This window comes from Felis catus, chromosome A1 (assembly GCF_018350175.1).
Source record: "Felis catus isolate Fca126 chromosome A1, F.catus_Fca126_mat1.0, whole genome shotgun sequence".
Lineage (NCBI taxonomy): Eukaryota > Metazoa > Chordata > Mammalia > Carnivora > Felidae > Felis > Felis catus.
This window is the reverse complement of record NC_058368.1, coordinates 138,154,436-138,169,601: the sequence shown is the minus strand read 5'-3', so window position 1 is coordinate 138,169,601 and position 15,166 is coordinate 138,154,436. Positions and strand designations below refer to the sequence as shown.

Below are 15,166 nucleotides of genomic sequence, written 5' to 3'. Positions count from 1 at the left end.
ACATGTACTCTGCAACCAGCACATTCCTTTAATTACTGGATTCTCAAAGATTCTCATCTTCGAAATCGATAATTAAATTAATAAATTATCTAAGCTGCTTTCAGTGGGTATTACCAGTTCCACCCATTACTTTTGGGGGGACGGCTCCAGAAAGACAAGCTGGTTCCCTGAACAGAGCAGTTGTGTTTAGATCCAAGACACCCCTGCAGAAAAGTTTCAAAAACTCAATTGGCTTTCCCTAGAACTTTCTTCATGTCATCAACTATAAAGGCAAGAATAAAGTTTGACTCTTTAAACTTGATAGAACGTAACAGACAGAATTTTCCTTTTTTATTCAAAAATTATACAATGTATGCCCTGCAGATTCGATTCAAGGTATCACTTTTCTCAGATGTTCCCACCACAAAAAGGAAATGGTAATGATGTAACAGGATGTAGTTGTTACATAATGCTATAGCTGTAATCATTTTGTAATACATACATGAATCAAATCACATGGTACACCTTAAACTTACACAGTGTTATAGGTCAACTCTGTCTCAATGAAACTGGAAAAAAAGATTTTATGTTTTCATAATTGGAATAATAAAGAGTTCCATCTTTCCCGTAACTAAAAATTTGTACCTATCATGAAACCTTTGAACATATGAATTATTTTACCTAGAGAACTACAGAAAAGTCCAAATTCGCTTTTCCTAATAATTTACTTTGGCAAAAAAGGTCTTGAATCTGGAAATTGTTGCTATATATTGGTATATCTATTTTTTTTTTTTAAGATTTTACTTTTAAGCGATCTCCACACCCAATGTGGGGCTCAAACTCATAACCTTGAGGTCAAGAGTCGCACACTCCACACTGAGCTAGCCAGGCGCCCCATACATATTGGTTTATAAATGTAAATATGTGCTGAGAGAGAGAATCTTGACATGAGTTTGTTTTTAACATGAGTGGGCTTATTTTTCTTATATCAAAAAGCTTAAGCAAGAAAACATCTACTTATTCCATAGGTTGGGATAGGAGCTATTATACTCCTAAAGGCAATGCCATCAGTCTTCCAAGATAGTATTTCTAGTCCCTTTGGGCTCTTTACTCAAATGGTAGCCTTCTCACTAGAGATGGCAAGGTTGGTGCTTTCCAGCCATGTCAGGCTTCTGGGAACACAACTGAAGTAAATGATACAGTTGAGCAGGAAGGGAAGACTAACTCACAAGTTATCTGAGCACCAAGAGAAAGAAACCAAGGGTTTTATCCCAGTTAATCTAATTGTCAAAATTACGCCAATCACTGAGAAAAGCTCTCTGTCCAATAAAAAGAACAAAACAAAACAACAAAAACCCACCAAGCAAAATACCCAAAACAAACAAAAAAGATCAACTGTAGCATCTTATTGAATATATAGGACTATACTCCAAGTTTTACTGCAAATAGAGGGTCCTGAGATCCTGCAAAAGGTTTTAGCATGAAAGCTATTTCACAGGAAGAAATAGGTTTAATTTCATGAAATAGAAATTCAATTTTATTTATGACACAAAATTAAATAAAACGAGGGACATTTCCTTCCTTAGAACATGTGACAAAGTTGCACTGTGAGTACCGATGGGTAAGAAGCAGGGCCAAGAAAAGTCTCTGCTCAGACTGGCCCTCCTCCAGGATCTGAGGCCTTCAAGATAACACTCAGTGATTAAAAAGGCAAGAAAGTGAGGGATTACAAAGTGCAAAAAGCAAAGAAATACAGTAATCCTTCCCAGTAAGGTTTCCATCCGATTCTTCCAAAACGAAGTCATTATAGACATAAATTCTCATTCAGCACATCCATTTATCCGGCAAAAAAACATAAATAAATAAACCCAAAGTGGGGCGCCTGGGTGGCGCAGTCGGTTAAGCGTCCGACTTCAGCCAGGTCACGATCTCGCGGTCCGGGAGTTTGAGCCCCGCGTCGGGCTCTGGGCTGATGATGGCTCAGAGCCTGGAGCCTGTTTCCGATTCTGTGTCTCCCTCTCTCTCTGCCCCTCCCCCGTTCATGCTCTGTCTCTCTCTGTCCCAAAAATAAATAAACGTTGAAAAAAAATAAATAAATAAATAAAAAATAAACCCAAAGAATTTTTAAGTGCCAGTGGTGAAGCTTTACATTGTTTCTGGGCAAGTGGTAGGAGAAATAATTACTAGGAAAAAAAAGTTGTTTCCAACTAATGATGCCACCACTATCACTTAACGCACAATAAACTTCAGTAGGCCTTATGCCACAGCTCCTTAGTTTATTATTTTTCTACCTTGAAGACAAACAACACTAATCAAATAGATACCTTAGGAAAAGATGTATTGAGCACGTAAAAGATTTAAACTGCTCAGATTAAACCTCTGCTAAATTGAAAACGAGGGACCAAGTTGTTGACACAGGACACACACCTCCACCCATGGAAGGACCCAGTGTAAAGCTACACACACAGTAATTCCTTGAGAGAAATCCAAGAACTAAGTGAATGACTCCCATGCACAGGGAGCATGAGAAAACACCCACATCGGAACAGGTACAAAAGGCTAAGACACACTCATCATGAATTCTAGCCTTGGCAAAACACAATACAATCAAGAGGGAACCCCAACTCCCAGCTTCTCCTAAGGAATGGAAGGTCTGGGTCACATCTAGCACCCCAACTTTTAAAGCTTTCACCTGGCTGTGAAAGCCAATGTGGTTTGCATCCGTGAGTCCTACAGGACTGCAGCAAACAAAGACACAGTTCTTAACAGACGAGCACTCAGCACAACTATGCCCTCGGGGCTCAGCATAGAGGAAGCAGGCATAAAGACACAGCTCCCAGTCTTTGCCTGGAAGGGATTTGAGTGCATACTTTATAAACTGCTGCAAAAGGGTCCACTTTCCAATTAGCATGCATCTAGGAGCTGACTGTGATCCTCCCTGGACCCCAAGGGAGCCAATGGGCAATTCCCCCCATGATCTGGCTTGGGTTCATTTGAAAATTAAAGCCAGGGCGCCAGCATCTCTCTGGAAGCAACTTGTACACACATCTGGCACCCCAGGTTTTACAGCTGCCACCCAAGGGACAGCTCTCCAGATTGCCTAGTTTTCAGAGCCAATGTGCCTTGCATTCATGACTCCCAGAGGACTGCACTGGATAAAAAATTCGTTATTAATGGGTGCACACAGAAGGACTAGATGCAACCATCCCCCCAGGGTTCAGCTCAGAGAAGCCAACAAAAAATGCCCACCTGCCATTCTTTCCCTGAAAGGCATTTGACTGCATATTCTCCAAGCTTAGGCCTAAGCATCAGGTTTCTAATCAGCCAGCATCTAGGTGGTGACTGAAATCCTCCCTTTCAGGATACTGATGGGCCTAAGCACTACCTCAACTACCGGGAGCCGCTAAGAACAAAGATAACATCCTGGGAAATCACTCATGTTTGAGAGGCAACCAGGAACTTGGGCTAGACTGATTAACGAACTTCATCTACAGGAGACTGGTCTGTCAAGGCTGGGAGAGGTGTCTGTTTCATCTAAGAGAGTCAAAGAAAATGAAGAAACAGGAGAATAGGTTCCAAACCACACAAGATAAATTCCCAGAAACCAACCTTAATGGAATGAAGCGATTTATCCAATAGAGAGTTCAAAATAATGGTCAAAATGATGCTCTCCCAGGTCAGGAGAGCAATATGTGAACATTGTGTTAATTTCAACAACAGCAACAACAACAATACAAACCAGTACCAACCAGAAATCCTAGAGCTCAAGAATACAACAAATGAAATGAAAATTCAATAAAAAGATTCAACAGCAGGGGCACCTGAGTGGCTCAGTTTATTAAGCATTTGACTCTTGATCTTGACTCAGGTCTTGATCTCAGGGTTGTGAGTTCAACCCCTGCATTGGGCTCCATGCTGGATGTGGAGCCTACTATAAAAAAAAAAAAAACAGAAAAAAAGAAGACAACAGAAGATTTAATAGGCATTCAGCAACAGACAAGATCAAAGGGAAGAAGGCATCAGTGAACTTGAACTTGAAGACAGGGTAGGAGAATTCATCCACTCAGATGAGCCAAAAGAAAAAGGGTTGTTAACCCCATCCCTGAACAGTGATGCTATAGAGAAGTTCCATTAGAAGTCTAAGCTGCAGGCAATGTTACCTCAAGCAGTGTCAACTATTCCAAGAGAAAGTCAAGAAAAGTTCCCAGAAATTGTCAAGGAAATGTTTACAATACTTGTATTTTATCCTTTGTCTGTAGCCTCATTTGTCCAGACCAAGTATAATCTGCATCCTACATATGTACAAACAATATATTCTACATATGGAAATCCATTCACATTCACACATGAAAGTCATATTCTACCGAGAATGTAATATGTTCAGACGCTGTTATACAAGATTCACTATATATTATCTAATTTAATCGTTGTAACAAGCCAATGAGGTGGGTACTATAATGCTTCATTTTAGAAACTAAAACTCTATGACATTAGAACTGAAGTAACCTGCCCAGAATTTCTCATAGCCAGGAAGCAACAGGCTCAGGATTTGAACCCAGCTCCGAAACATAGATTCTTTATGACCCTAGAATTGTTTTCCCATCTATATCTCACCATGCAAAGGAGAGAACCTCTTGGTGACATAACTCTGTCTACTATAAAGATACAGATAAACCAAAGATCATGGCCAAGGGAAGCTTAGAGAATGTGAATACATTTCCAAATAGCAATAAAAATGGCTGTAAGGGAACCCTTGCCAACTTGGGGATTAGCCTAGTGTTTTCCCAACTTATTTTACTATGTACATCAGCAAAATGACTGAGTATATATATACCCCCAACACAGAAAATTGTATGCATGTACTATTGCCAATCCACAGATGAAAGGTTAGGAAATCTTAATTCACCCCTAAATGTTTGGATGAAAATATAGCATGCGGTAACATGAATCCCATTTTGAAGGCTCTTACAGTTTAAGTGATTCATGTGCAATTAACCTAACCTTCAACAATTTGTCACTTGCAGGACCACAAGTTAAACCACTGCAGGCTCCAGGCTGCTATACTGAGGGAGGCCCTGGGCAGGGAAGGAGCCCTGGTTCTGACCAGCATCACTGCTCCTGGAGGCTTTGGGGCACTTTACTTGTGCATGAGTGTAGTGACTGGTGAGAAATTATGAAAAGTTTATGCCTTTGCCAAAATGAATCTGCCTTCTAAGAAGTAAAATACCCTCCAATATTAGACTTTATATAAAAAGCCAGGAGGCTTAAGAAAATGAAGTTCCTTAGCCAGAAAACACATATATACACAAATGAATATATATGTATATACATGTATATGTAAATTCACGTGTATGTGTGAATGTACAGGAACGTACTCATGTATATACATGTTTATGTACACATGCATACACATATACACATATAAAGTTCCTTAGCCATAAAACATGTACATTTTTTCACATACATGTATGAATTACATTAGTGGTATCTAGGATGTGACTTTCTTTTGAAGGTCCCAAAATACAACCTTCAGTCATACAACAAATACTTCTTGAACATTTGATATGTTCCAAGCCATTTGCTAGGTCCTTGGAGATAATGGCGAGGGGAACAGATAACTCCTACTTCCCCCCCCCCCACCCACCCCTTCATACATATCAATCAGCTACCATACAGCTAAGTACAGCACACAGGAGTCAGACGTGGCTCAACCCTGAACTAGGATAGTGACTTACCTCATCCAAGGTCTTAAGGAGTAAGAAACATGTTTAATTTCCCCCTGAGAGCTTTACTTTAACCCTGTTGGAAAGAAAGAAATGGAGATCCTCTCTGTGGCTAATGGCCTTATGATTCTGTTTACAAAAATCATACCCCTTTACCTAGATTAGTGCACTGCATCTTATGCATGATCAAATGTAAACCAACCTGTAATCAGAAGTTATCAGGAAGCAGAAACTCTTGAAAACAGCGTCATCCAGCCATTAAACTAAAGCATGCAATACACAAAGACAACAGTATATGTGTATTTAATAAAATATAGGACATCTATTTCTTTTTAATTTTTTAAGGTTTTGTTTATTTTTTGAGAGAGAGAGAGAGAATGAGAATGAGTGGGGGAGAGGCACAGAGAGAGGAAGACACAGAATCTGAAGCAGGTTCCAGGCTCTGAGCTGTCAGCAGAGCCCGACACGGGGCTCAAACTCGTGAACCACAAGATCATGACCTGAGCTGAAGTCGGATGCCTAACCGAGTAAGCCACCCAGGCGCCACTAACAACATCTATTTCTAATAAAATTTTGTGACTGGTAATAACCATAAGAAGTATCTATCGAACAGTTTAGCCTCATGCCTTGCATGGACTTACACAAAACACCCATCTTTGTTCACACACAGATGGTTGGTGTTGAGAGCCAATTATTCAGTCTTGGGGTACCTAGGTGGCTCTATCAGCTGAGCGTGTTACTTTGACATAACGCATGATCTCACAATTCATGAGTTCGAGCCCCGCATTGGGCTCTCTGCTGTCAGCATGGAGCCTGCTTCGGATCCTCAGTCCCCCTTCTCTCTGCCCCTCCCCTGCTCACCGTTTACCTCTCTTAAAAATAAATAAACATTAAAAAAAAAAAAGAGTCTATACAGTCTTTCAATAAACAGGAACCATTCCAGAGATATCTCCAAAAGTTAGCACAAACATCTGGATACTCTCAGTGACACTGGTGTTTTAAAGATGTCAACATAGTGATTCTATTTCCTGCATGGCCATACTCCCATAGCTCAGTTGCTCAGAGCTGACTGCCTATTATTCCTTGCCTGATGACTCTAGTTACTTGTAAATAGTGCAGAAGCTCATGGCAAGAACAGATGCCAAGGGAAGTAGAGCCATAGCCCAAAGGAACTGGTGCAAGACCCTACCACCAAGCAACAGTCCTTCCCTCTTTGAGGCAAAGTTCTTCCCCGCCTCGAATAGAGCCGAAATAGCATCAACCAGCCCAGAGACGAGTGCCCCAGGATCTCAAGGAATCCAGCCATATCAGAGTGAGGATCAGGTCAAAAAACGGGCAGGAAAATCAACCCACAGAGACAGACAACAAATCATAAGGCACATAGAGAAAAGACATCTGAATATTCTGGTGAGGACCCACCTTCAAGTGAATAATTTCCCAAGACAGTCCACCCAAGAGGCATCTCCAGATGGGTCAGAGCCAGCACGAGCTCCTCATCCAAAGCAGGCAAAGCTCCCGCCGTCAGGGCAAATGGAGTCAGCAAGGTCTGATGACTACCGGCTGTGAGGCGATCAGCCTGGGTGACCAGCAAACGAGCCAGCCTGCAGGCCATGTTGTCCACGTAGGTCACGGAGCCAGAGCCCATGATCACCGGGGAGTAACCTTCTGAGCAGAGGCACACAGACACCATCACCATCTCCTGAAGCCCGTGGCCTGGACAACGAGACAGGAACTAGTTCACCTAGAGTCTACATGAGGTGCTCACCCAGGCAGGGGTCACTAGTTTCATTGCACTGCCCAAGCAAACCACGCGCTCCCGGACAGCAAGGCAGAAGGGAAATGAAGCCAGTTATCTTTAAACGTTGCTGGGCTTGTGGGGCCAAATTAAAACAAGTTCCATTTTCTTTCTATAACTCCCAATTTGAAAACTAACCTTTTTAAGCTCTGAGCACTTCAGTGTTTATTCTCCTATCATTATCCCACACTGTTATTTGGCACACCTTCACCTTGTACTCCTGCCCCAAACACTTCATTCAACTTTGTCACTTTAAAGGCCTTGGCCCTTTCCTGCTCTGACACTTCCTCCTGACTCTTCCATTTTTAGGTATTTATTTAGATGATAGTTTCATAAAGTAGCTCCACGGAGGTCCTTCGAATTACGAGTTAGGGTAAGTGAAGACAACTCATCAGAAATACTTAACGTATGTTGTTCGTTGCCCCCCACCCCTGCCACCTCTGAGAATAGCGTGTCTCTTGCAAGTGCTCTTAGTATTTCTCTTGTGGGTGGTCATCGAATCCTGCCACCTGTCCCTCCTTATACTCCCCCTTCATCTTGTCCAGGTGGGTGAACCACTCTCCAGGTCCATTTTTATGCTGCACTTGACAGAAGCTCCAGGAATTAGTCCCACCCAACTTCTGTGGTTATTATAATCATAGCCAAGCAAATGGCTAATAGGAGCCTTCACAGGAACAAGAGCATCCCAGTTTACTAAGTGAGAACCAGTGCCATTTCACATCACCTCTTTAAAAATGATCTACTGGTGTGGGCACCAAATAGCAACCACACCCCCCCCCCCCCGCCCCGCCCCAGACGATAAGCTTCCAGCACATACTACAGAAATCTACTCTACACACTTCTGAGAAGCTACCATGGGAAAGCTGCAACAGCAGACATTTAAGGTTCAGAAGCAGGGACTGTCACCTGCCTGTACGGATTCTGTTAAAACTAAGGTAAGACCTCTCACTTCAAAACAGGCGACACTACCATCAAAAAGATTTTAACACACAAGGAAGGGGAAGAAGGCTAACCCCCGCGTCCAAGTAAAGAAAATGACAGAAGTTTTGATATTAGGATTGCACTTTTGTTATTTTCATTCTTCCCCCACTAGAGGCTTCCTGAGAGAAAATCAAGCAAGGAGGGGGGGAGCAAAAGGCAGCAAAGACATCAACATAAAAGTCAAAGCAGAAAGACAAAGGCTAAAGAGAGAGAGACAAAGTGACTCTGTGCCATTAAAGAGGGTTGGCTTTTTTTCTTCTAAGGATGGAAGTTACTGGACCAGAGAGAGAAGTGCTTAAAATTGCCCATGGCGTCAGAAATGTGAAAACAGACTGATCTGATGACCAGGCCGAGGTAGGGCTGAAGGGCCTCCGCACCTCTCTGCAATTCTCACTATGAGTTGTTCGCATGTTTACTGTCTACCTTCTTCCCCCATGTAACAGATACACAGCAGAAGCACTTAGAAATATCCTTCCTCTAGGGGCGCCTGGGTGGCTCAGTCGGTTAAGCATCCGACTTCGGCTCAGGTCATGATCTCACAGTTTGTGAGTTCAAGCCCCACGTCTGGCTCTGTGCTGACAGCTCAGAGCCTGGAGCCTGCTTCAGATTCTGTGTCTCCCTCTCTCTCTGCCATTCCCCCACTTGTGCACGCTCTCAAAAATAAATAAATGTTTAAAAAAAATTTTTAAAAAAAAAAGAAAGAAAGAAATATCCTTTCTCTAGGGGCACCTGGGTGGCTCAATCAGATGAGTGTCTCTTTATCTCAGTTCAGGCAATGATGCCAGGGTCTTGCAATTCCAGCCCCATGTCTGGCTCTATGCTCCATGTAGAGCCTGCTTCAGATTCTTCCTGTCTCTCCCTCTCCCCTATTCACACCATCTCTATCTAAAAATATGAAATACCTTTTTTAAAAAAAAGTATCTTTCCTCTAAAAATGAGGCCAACTTACCCATTAAAGAACCGAAGGCTCCCTCCACAATGCAATTTAGAGGGCCTAAAAGACGCATTTAGGTTAAAGAAAACCAATCCATCAATAAACCAAACAACAAAATGCTCCCCCCACCCCCTGCAAATAATAACACCTTCACTACGCTCTGTGGCTACAACTTGATGTCTCAGATACATAACCCACATTCCAATGAAATTTCAAAAACAGCTGCATCTGAGAACTATTAGTTCTTAACAAACACTAACATGAAATATTAACTTGTCATCTGTCACCACGGTAATCAAAGAAGACATGTAGGAGAATGACAAGTTTCTGAACACGAACATTTGGGTGGTGGGAAGACAAAGTTATGGAGCCTGAGATCTGGTAAAGACAAGTCTAGATACACAGAGTGCCATGGAAGGAACCCCAGACACCAAAAGAAGCAAGCGGGAGACAGGCAGACACTAGGGCTGTCAGACTCAGTGCAGGCGAAGTAGGCAGGGAGAATGAAAACCTACTGGTCACGTCTCAGGTCTGCCTGAGCCACCCTGACCGTAGGCCGTAGGACAATAGGAGGTGATCCTAAGATACAGGGAGTCCTCCATTCAGCTATACCCAAAGCAGAGCCCACTGTGAAAGTTGGGTGTGGCCAGCAGGGTGGGTCTGCTCAGTCGAAGGCAAGGCTGACAGAGGTGGAAGAACCTCAGTGGGATAACCCACTGTGTGCCTTCTCATGGGCTCCGTCCCTTCCCCTACCCCACCCTCTCTCCACCTCTGACCCAAACCCATCCCACTTGGAGCACTGTTTACTTGCTCCTCTTGGTCCTCTTCCCAGCCTATGACCCTGGAGGAATGAGGCTTCCAGACAGAATTCTCAAATGCAGAGTGAAGAGTATACCTTACCTGGAACGCTGGATTGGAGAACATTATCCTCAGTGCGCCGTGCAACCACGATGTGTCTCTGATGAGATCCATCATAAATAAAGTAAAACTCGGCATCTTCAGGAAGATAAACATTTTTGCCAAACTTTGCATAGACGGTCATCTGCCCCTAAAAAATGAGTTAAGTTGAGGCATCGTCACACTTTTTGCCCTGGCTCTAAAAAAAACACACAGTCAAAAGGGCTGGGGTCCCAAACAGCATTGGTAATGTTCATTTCATGTGGCTGAGACTCAAACATCACAAATCCTCATTTCCGATAACAAATACTTTCAATGACAGGTGCTTTCTGATATATTAAAGTATGGGTGTCAGAGCTGGTTTGTTCTGTTTTTAAACCTGAAGAAGTCCAAAGCATAGGGAAGAAATCTTTTAAAATTTACTAGCTATAGAAATGTGATTCAACTTTGTTGTCCTTTATTTCCTACATCATTGATTCTATTTAACTTTTTTTTCTGTTCCTAATATACTACCATAGTACAAAGGTTCAAAACAATTATTTTTAATTTTTTTAGCATGTATTTATTTTATGCGAGAGGGGGAGGGGCAGAGAGAGAGGGAAACACAGAATCCAAAGCAGGCTCCAGGCTCCGATTTGTCAGCACAGAGCCCGACGCGGGGCTTGAACTCGGGAACGGTGAGATCGTGACCTGAGCCGAAGTCCGACACTCAACCGACCGAGCCACCCAGGTGCCCTTCAAAACAATTATTGTTAGTTATTGCCTTACCCTAGAGTGGATCACAGTAGGTGGTAAGAACTTTAAACACTCACGAACTTTGCCAAATAAATTGCACCACATGCTCCCACACTTGTTGTGCCGTTTCCAAGTGCTATTTGTCTTCTCTGAGGGAATTTCAGGTCCTCTTTCTCATCCGGCCTGGCCTTACACTTTCTCCTGAGAGCTTCTGGTTGGCACAAGGCCTGCTGAGTACCCCGGTCCAAAGGAGAGGAGCTGCCTTTGGGTCCCAGAGGCACACTCCAAGGAAGGAAGGTATGCCAAGGAAGCAGGCAGCAGGTGAGGACTCTTCGGTATGTCATCATCCAGAGGCTATGTGGAGGGACTAGATCAGCACTGCTACAACCGAGGGAGAGGCAGTGATGGACAAGATTGCCAGACCATCTTGGGATGCTTGAAGACTCTGAGGATTCAGGACACTCCCTCCACACAAACACACACACACACACACACACACACACACGCAAACAATACAAAGAGAGTCCTCCAGAGAGATGGTACATTCCACCCAGCCTATGGGAGTGGCAGCATAATGGACTAGGAGGTGGAAAGGGTCCCCCACTTTGGAGGGCCTCCAGAGCTTGGCCCAGTGCAGAGAAGCATCTGGGCTTTTGTGTGCTTGCCCAACAAAAACAAACCCGCTCTTGGCAAGTTCCTCCCCCCGTGATAGGGGAGGAAAGGAAACAGAGGAAATTCTACACAGTCTCCTTAACATCTGTTTGCCTTTGATGGGTCTCAGCACTACATTCTGTAGGATGTCAAGAACTATGCCAATCAGTAGCAGAAACAAAATCAGTGCATAACTCCTTTCTCCAATAATCACATGGATATTTCATCTAAACTTTAAAAATAAAACGGCTGTTTTCCCGGCAGTTAGTAACCCATCACACACATGAAACATTATCTGGGGTCCCTGGGTGGCTCAGTCGGTTGAGCATCTGACTTTGGCTCAGGTCAGGATCTCGAGGTCCATGAGTTCAAGCCCCGCATCGGGCCCTGTGCTGACAGCTCGGAGCCTGGAGCCTGCTTCAGATTCTGTGTTTCCCTCTCTCTCTGCCCCTCCCCTGCTCATGCTCTGTCTCTCTCACTCTTAAAAATGAATAAATGTTAAAAAAAAAAAATTATCTTTTTTTTAAATTTTAATCTTTATTTACATTTGAGAGACAGAGCGGGAGTAGGGGAGGAACAGTGAGAGTAGAAGACACAGAATCCGAAGCAGACTCCAGGCTCTGAACTGTCAGCACAGAGCCCAGCGCAGGGCTCGAACCCATGAACCATGAGATCATGACCTGACCCGTAGTTGGACACTTAACCAACTGAGCCACCCAGGTGCCCCTGAAATATTATCATTAATTATGAATTGCTATCAACACAAATTGTGGTTTCATGGAAAAAAACACGAGTTTATAATTTTGGATTGTCCTTTCTCTGCATGTGAGCGTGTGCAAACATACACAAATATCGTCAATAGAAAGTAACACACCAAGAAAAATGCACCATACGACAGCTTCCAAAAAAGTTCAGGAAGAGGATCTGAAAAGTAAAAAAACAGTAACAAATGTCTGACATGACAGAGAGGAAACTTCGATGAAATTCCATTTCCTAAAAAAGGAAGGACAGCTTGTGTTAGTCATGTTCCTGGTTGCTAAAGAGACTGTTAATTGTCTGCGAACAGAATCTGACCTGACTGGTCTTTTTTTTTTTTTTTTTTTGATAAAGAAAACAAATTGTATAAACAAATCAAAGTTTTCCATAGATCAAAAGGATATCTAATCTGGATCTGGTCAAAACAACCATCACATTACTATTTTATTTGGTTGGGTGAACAAGGACCACCCACAATTTATAAAGGAGTTTAGCTGCAACCCTTTCCAAAGCAATTCACCCCCGAACAGAACAGTTTTACAATTCAGGTATGCCTTCCTTTTGAGACCACACCATGCTCTACATTGATACAAGAAGATAAACAACAACAGGCCAGAAATAAGACATATCCATTAACGAGAGATGTCCAGAGTCTTAGCACGAAGAATACTACCCAGCAATGAAAGCAGCCCTCTTATTTGCTAATCACAAGGAGACCAGAAAGACACAGAAAGTATTATGGGAGGAGGAGGGAAGGGGGTGATGCAGAAACTAAGAGAGAAGCCCAATGGGATAGAATGGGATGGAGGGTTGGCAGGAGAAGACACCAGAAAAAGGAAATATGAATACTAAAGAACATGAACATTTTCATTCAGGAAAGTTAGAGTTCGAAGGAGATTCGGATAAAGTGACACACAACAGGAAAAACAGGTTTCAGAAAATGTTCTGAAAAACAAGTACAGTGTAAATAATCAGTGCCCAGGGACGATTTGGGGGTCAGACTGGGGTCTTTCTAACCACTGTGGCCACCGAAAACCTGCTCTTTTTCTTAAAGGATCATTGATTTTATTAATGGAAAAGATAAATTCCAACTTACAGAATTCCCGTGTGCCTCCATCGTTTCCCCACTTGGAGTCATTTCATACTTTGTTTTGGACAATTAAAACTTTAAGCTTTCCCAAGTGAATTCGTCTACATCACTATCAGAATCGCTGCGCTTCTAGGGAGAAATGCTGAACATGTGTCATCACCTTTCTGCCAGCTCACTCTATCCCAAGTTTAAAAACAACACACACTCATTTCACTGAAAATTGTGGACACAGTAAGAGGCTTAACAGGCAAAAATATCTCCCCAAGTAAACCCAAAAATTTAACGTGCTGTAGTCAAAACCCAAACTTAATTTTTCAAATGAAGTGAGCTTATTTTAAAGTGCATCTGGAAGAACAGATACACAAGACTAGAAACAGTTGGGAGAAAGATAATGCTATGCTTGGGCTACACAGGGCGGGGTCTGAATTTGCCCCAGCTCAAAGCAAAGCATACAATAGAACCATAATAATTTAAATAGCATGACAGGGGCACAAAGACAGACGACTAAGTATGAAGTCCAGAAGCAGACGAATAAAAAGTATGTAATAAAGGTGACGTGAAGCCAGTGCGGAAAGAACAGGTGACCCAGCAAATCGTTTTGGAACAAAAGCCTCTATTAGGGGGGAAAAAAGGCCTCATTCCACATGTCTCAATTTCCAATTAATTCCATATTAAACACAAAAATTCATAAGCACATAAAGTCAGAAGGCGGTCTAAAATTTATCATTACTAAAAAAAATGGTAGCAATGAAATCAATCCCATCCATCCTGACACCACCCAAAAGTACCAACTTGTTTTCATTCTTCCATTGACTCCCATCCCAGTCTTTGTTCAACATACGGCTAACTCTTAGAGAACGATCATCACAGCTTAAATACACATATGGTTGTGCTTTTCTGTCAAAAGTAATTTCCCGGGGCGCCTGGGTGGCGCAGTCGGTTAAGCGTCCGACTTCAGCCAGGTCACGATCTCGCGGTCCGTGAGTTCGAGCCCCGCGTCGGGCTCTGTGCTGACAGCTCAGAGCCTGGAGTCTGTTTCCGATTCTGTGTCTTCCTCTCTCTCTGCCCCTCCCCCGTTCATGCTCTGTCTCTCTCTGTCCCAAAAATAAAAATAAAAATGTTGAAAAAAAAAAAAAAAAAAGTAATTTCCCATGTCATGATTTTTGGCATCATTTTTAATTGCATTCCATCAACTATAATGTTCCTTCTACATTTTACTCTATCATCCTTGTAATGTTATACTTTAAGACTGTTTCTAGGTTAACATTGTTAATATTCCACCAAACCTCTTCACGTACATCACGCTTTACTTTTGTAGAACAAAATTCCAGAAATGGTTCCAAAAGTGTGAAAGCTGGTCACAAATTGCCGAACTGCTCTCCAATTATGTTCTCTCAAATTTCATTGCCACCTGTGCTGGTCACGAGTATTCTTTTCGTTGCAACCTTGCCAAAACTTTTATTTTCAAATTTATGGATAGTAAACAGTTCCTCCTTACTATCATTTATCTTTTTTCTCTTACCAGTGACATTTATTGCCCACTTTTATTAAAGTGTACTACTAAATATTGTCAACATTGTTAGCAGTAAGATCAAATTTCAGCTTTAAGAACCCTGGTCTTCCTT

General features: G+C 42.5%; 1 protein-coding gene across 7 annotated transcripts in view; it reads right to left on the bottom strand.

Moving 5' to 3' along the window:
* The window catches only part of ARHGEF28 (Rho guanine nucleotide exchange factor 28), a 310,574-nt gene that overhangs the window by 172,294 nt on the left and 123,114 nt on the right, over positions 1-15,166 (bottom strand). For 6 of the 7 annotated variants that reach the window (XM_045062033.1, XM_045062024.1, XM_011283815.4 and 3 more), the window contains exons 3-4: positions 10,313-10,460; positions 7,122-7,415 (exon numbers count right to left, since the gene is read on the bottom strand). In XM_045062033.1, the coding sequence (XP_044917968.1) occupies positions 7,122-7,415; positions 10,313-10,460 (442 nt within the window). The remainder of the gene's footprint in view (positions 1-7,121; positions 7,416-10,312; positions 10,461-15,166) is intronic. The other variant, XM_045062037.1, reaches the window with a different exon arrangement.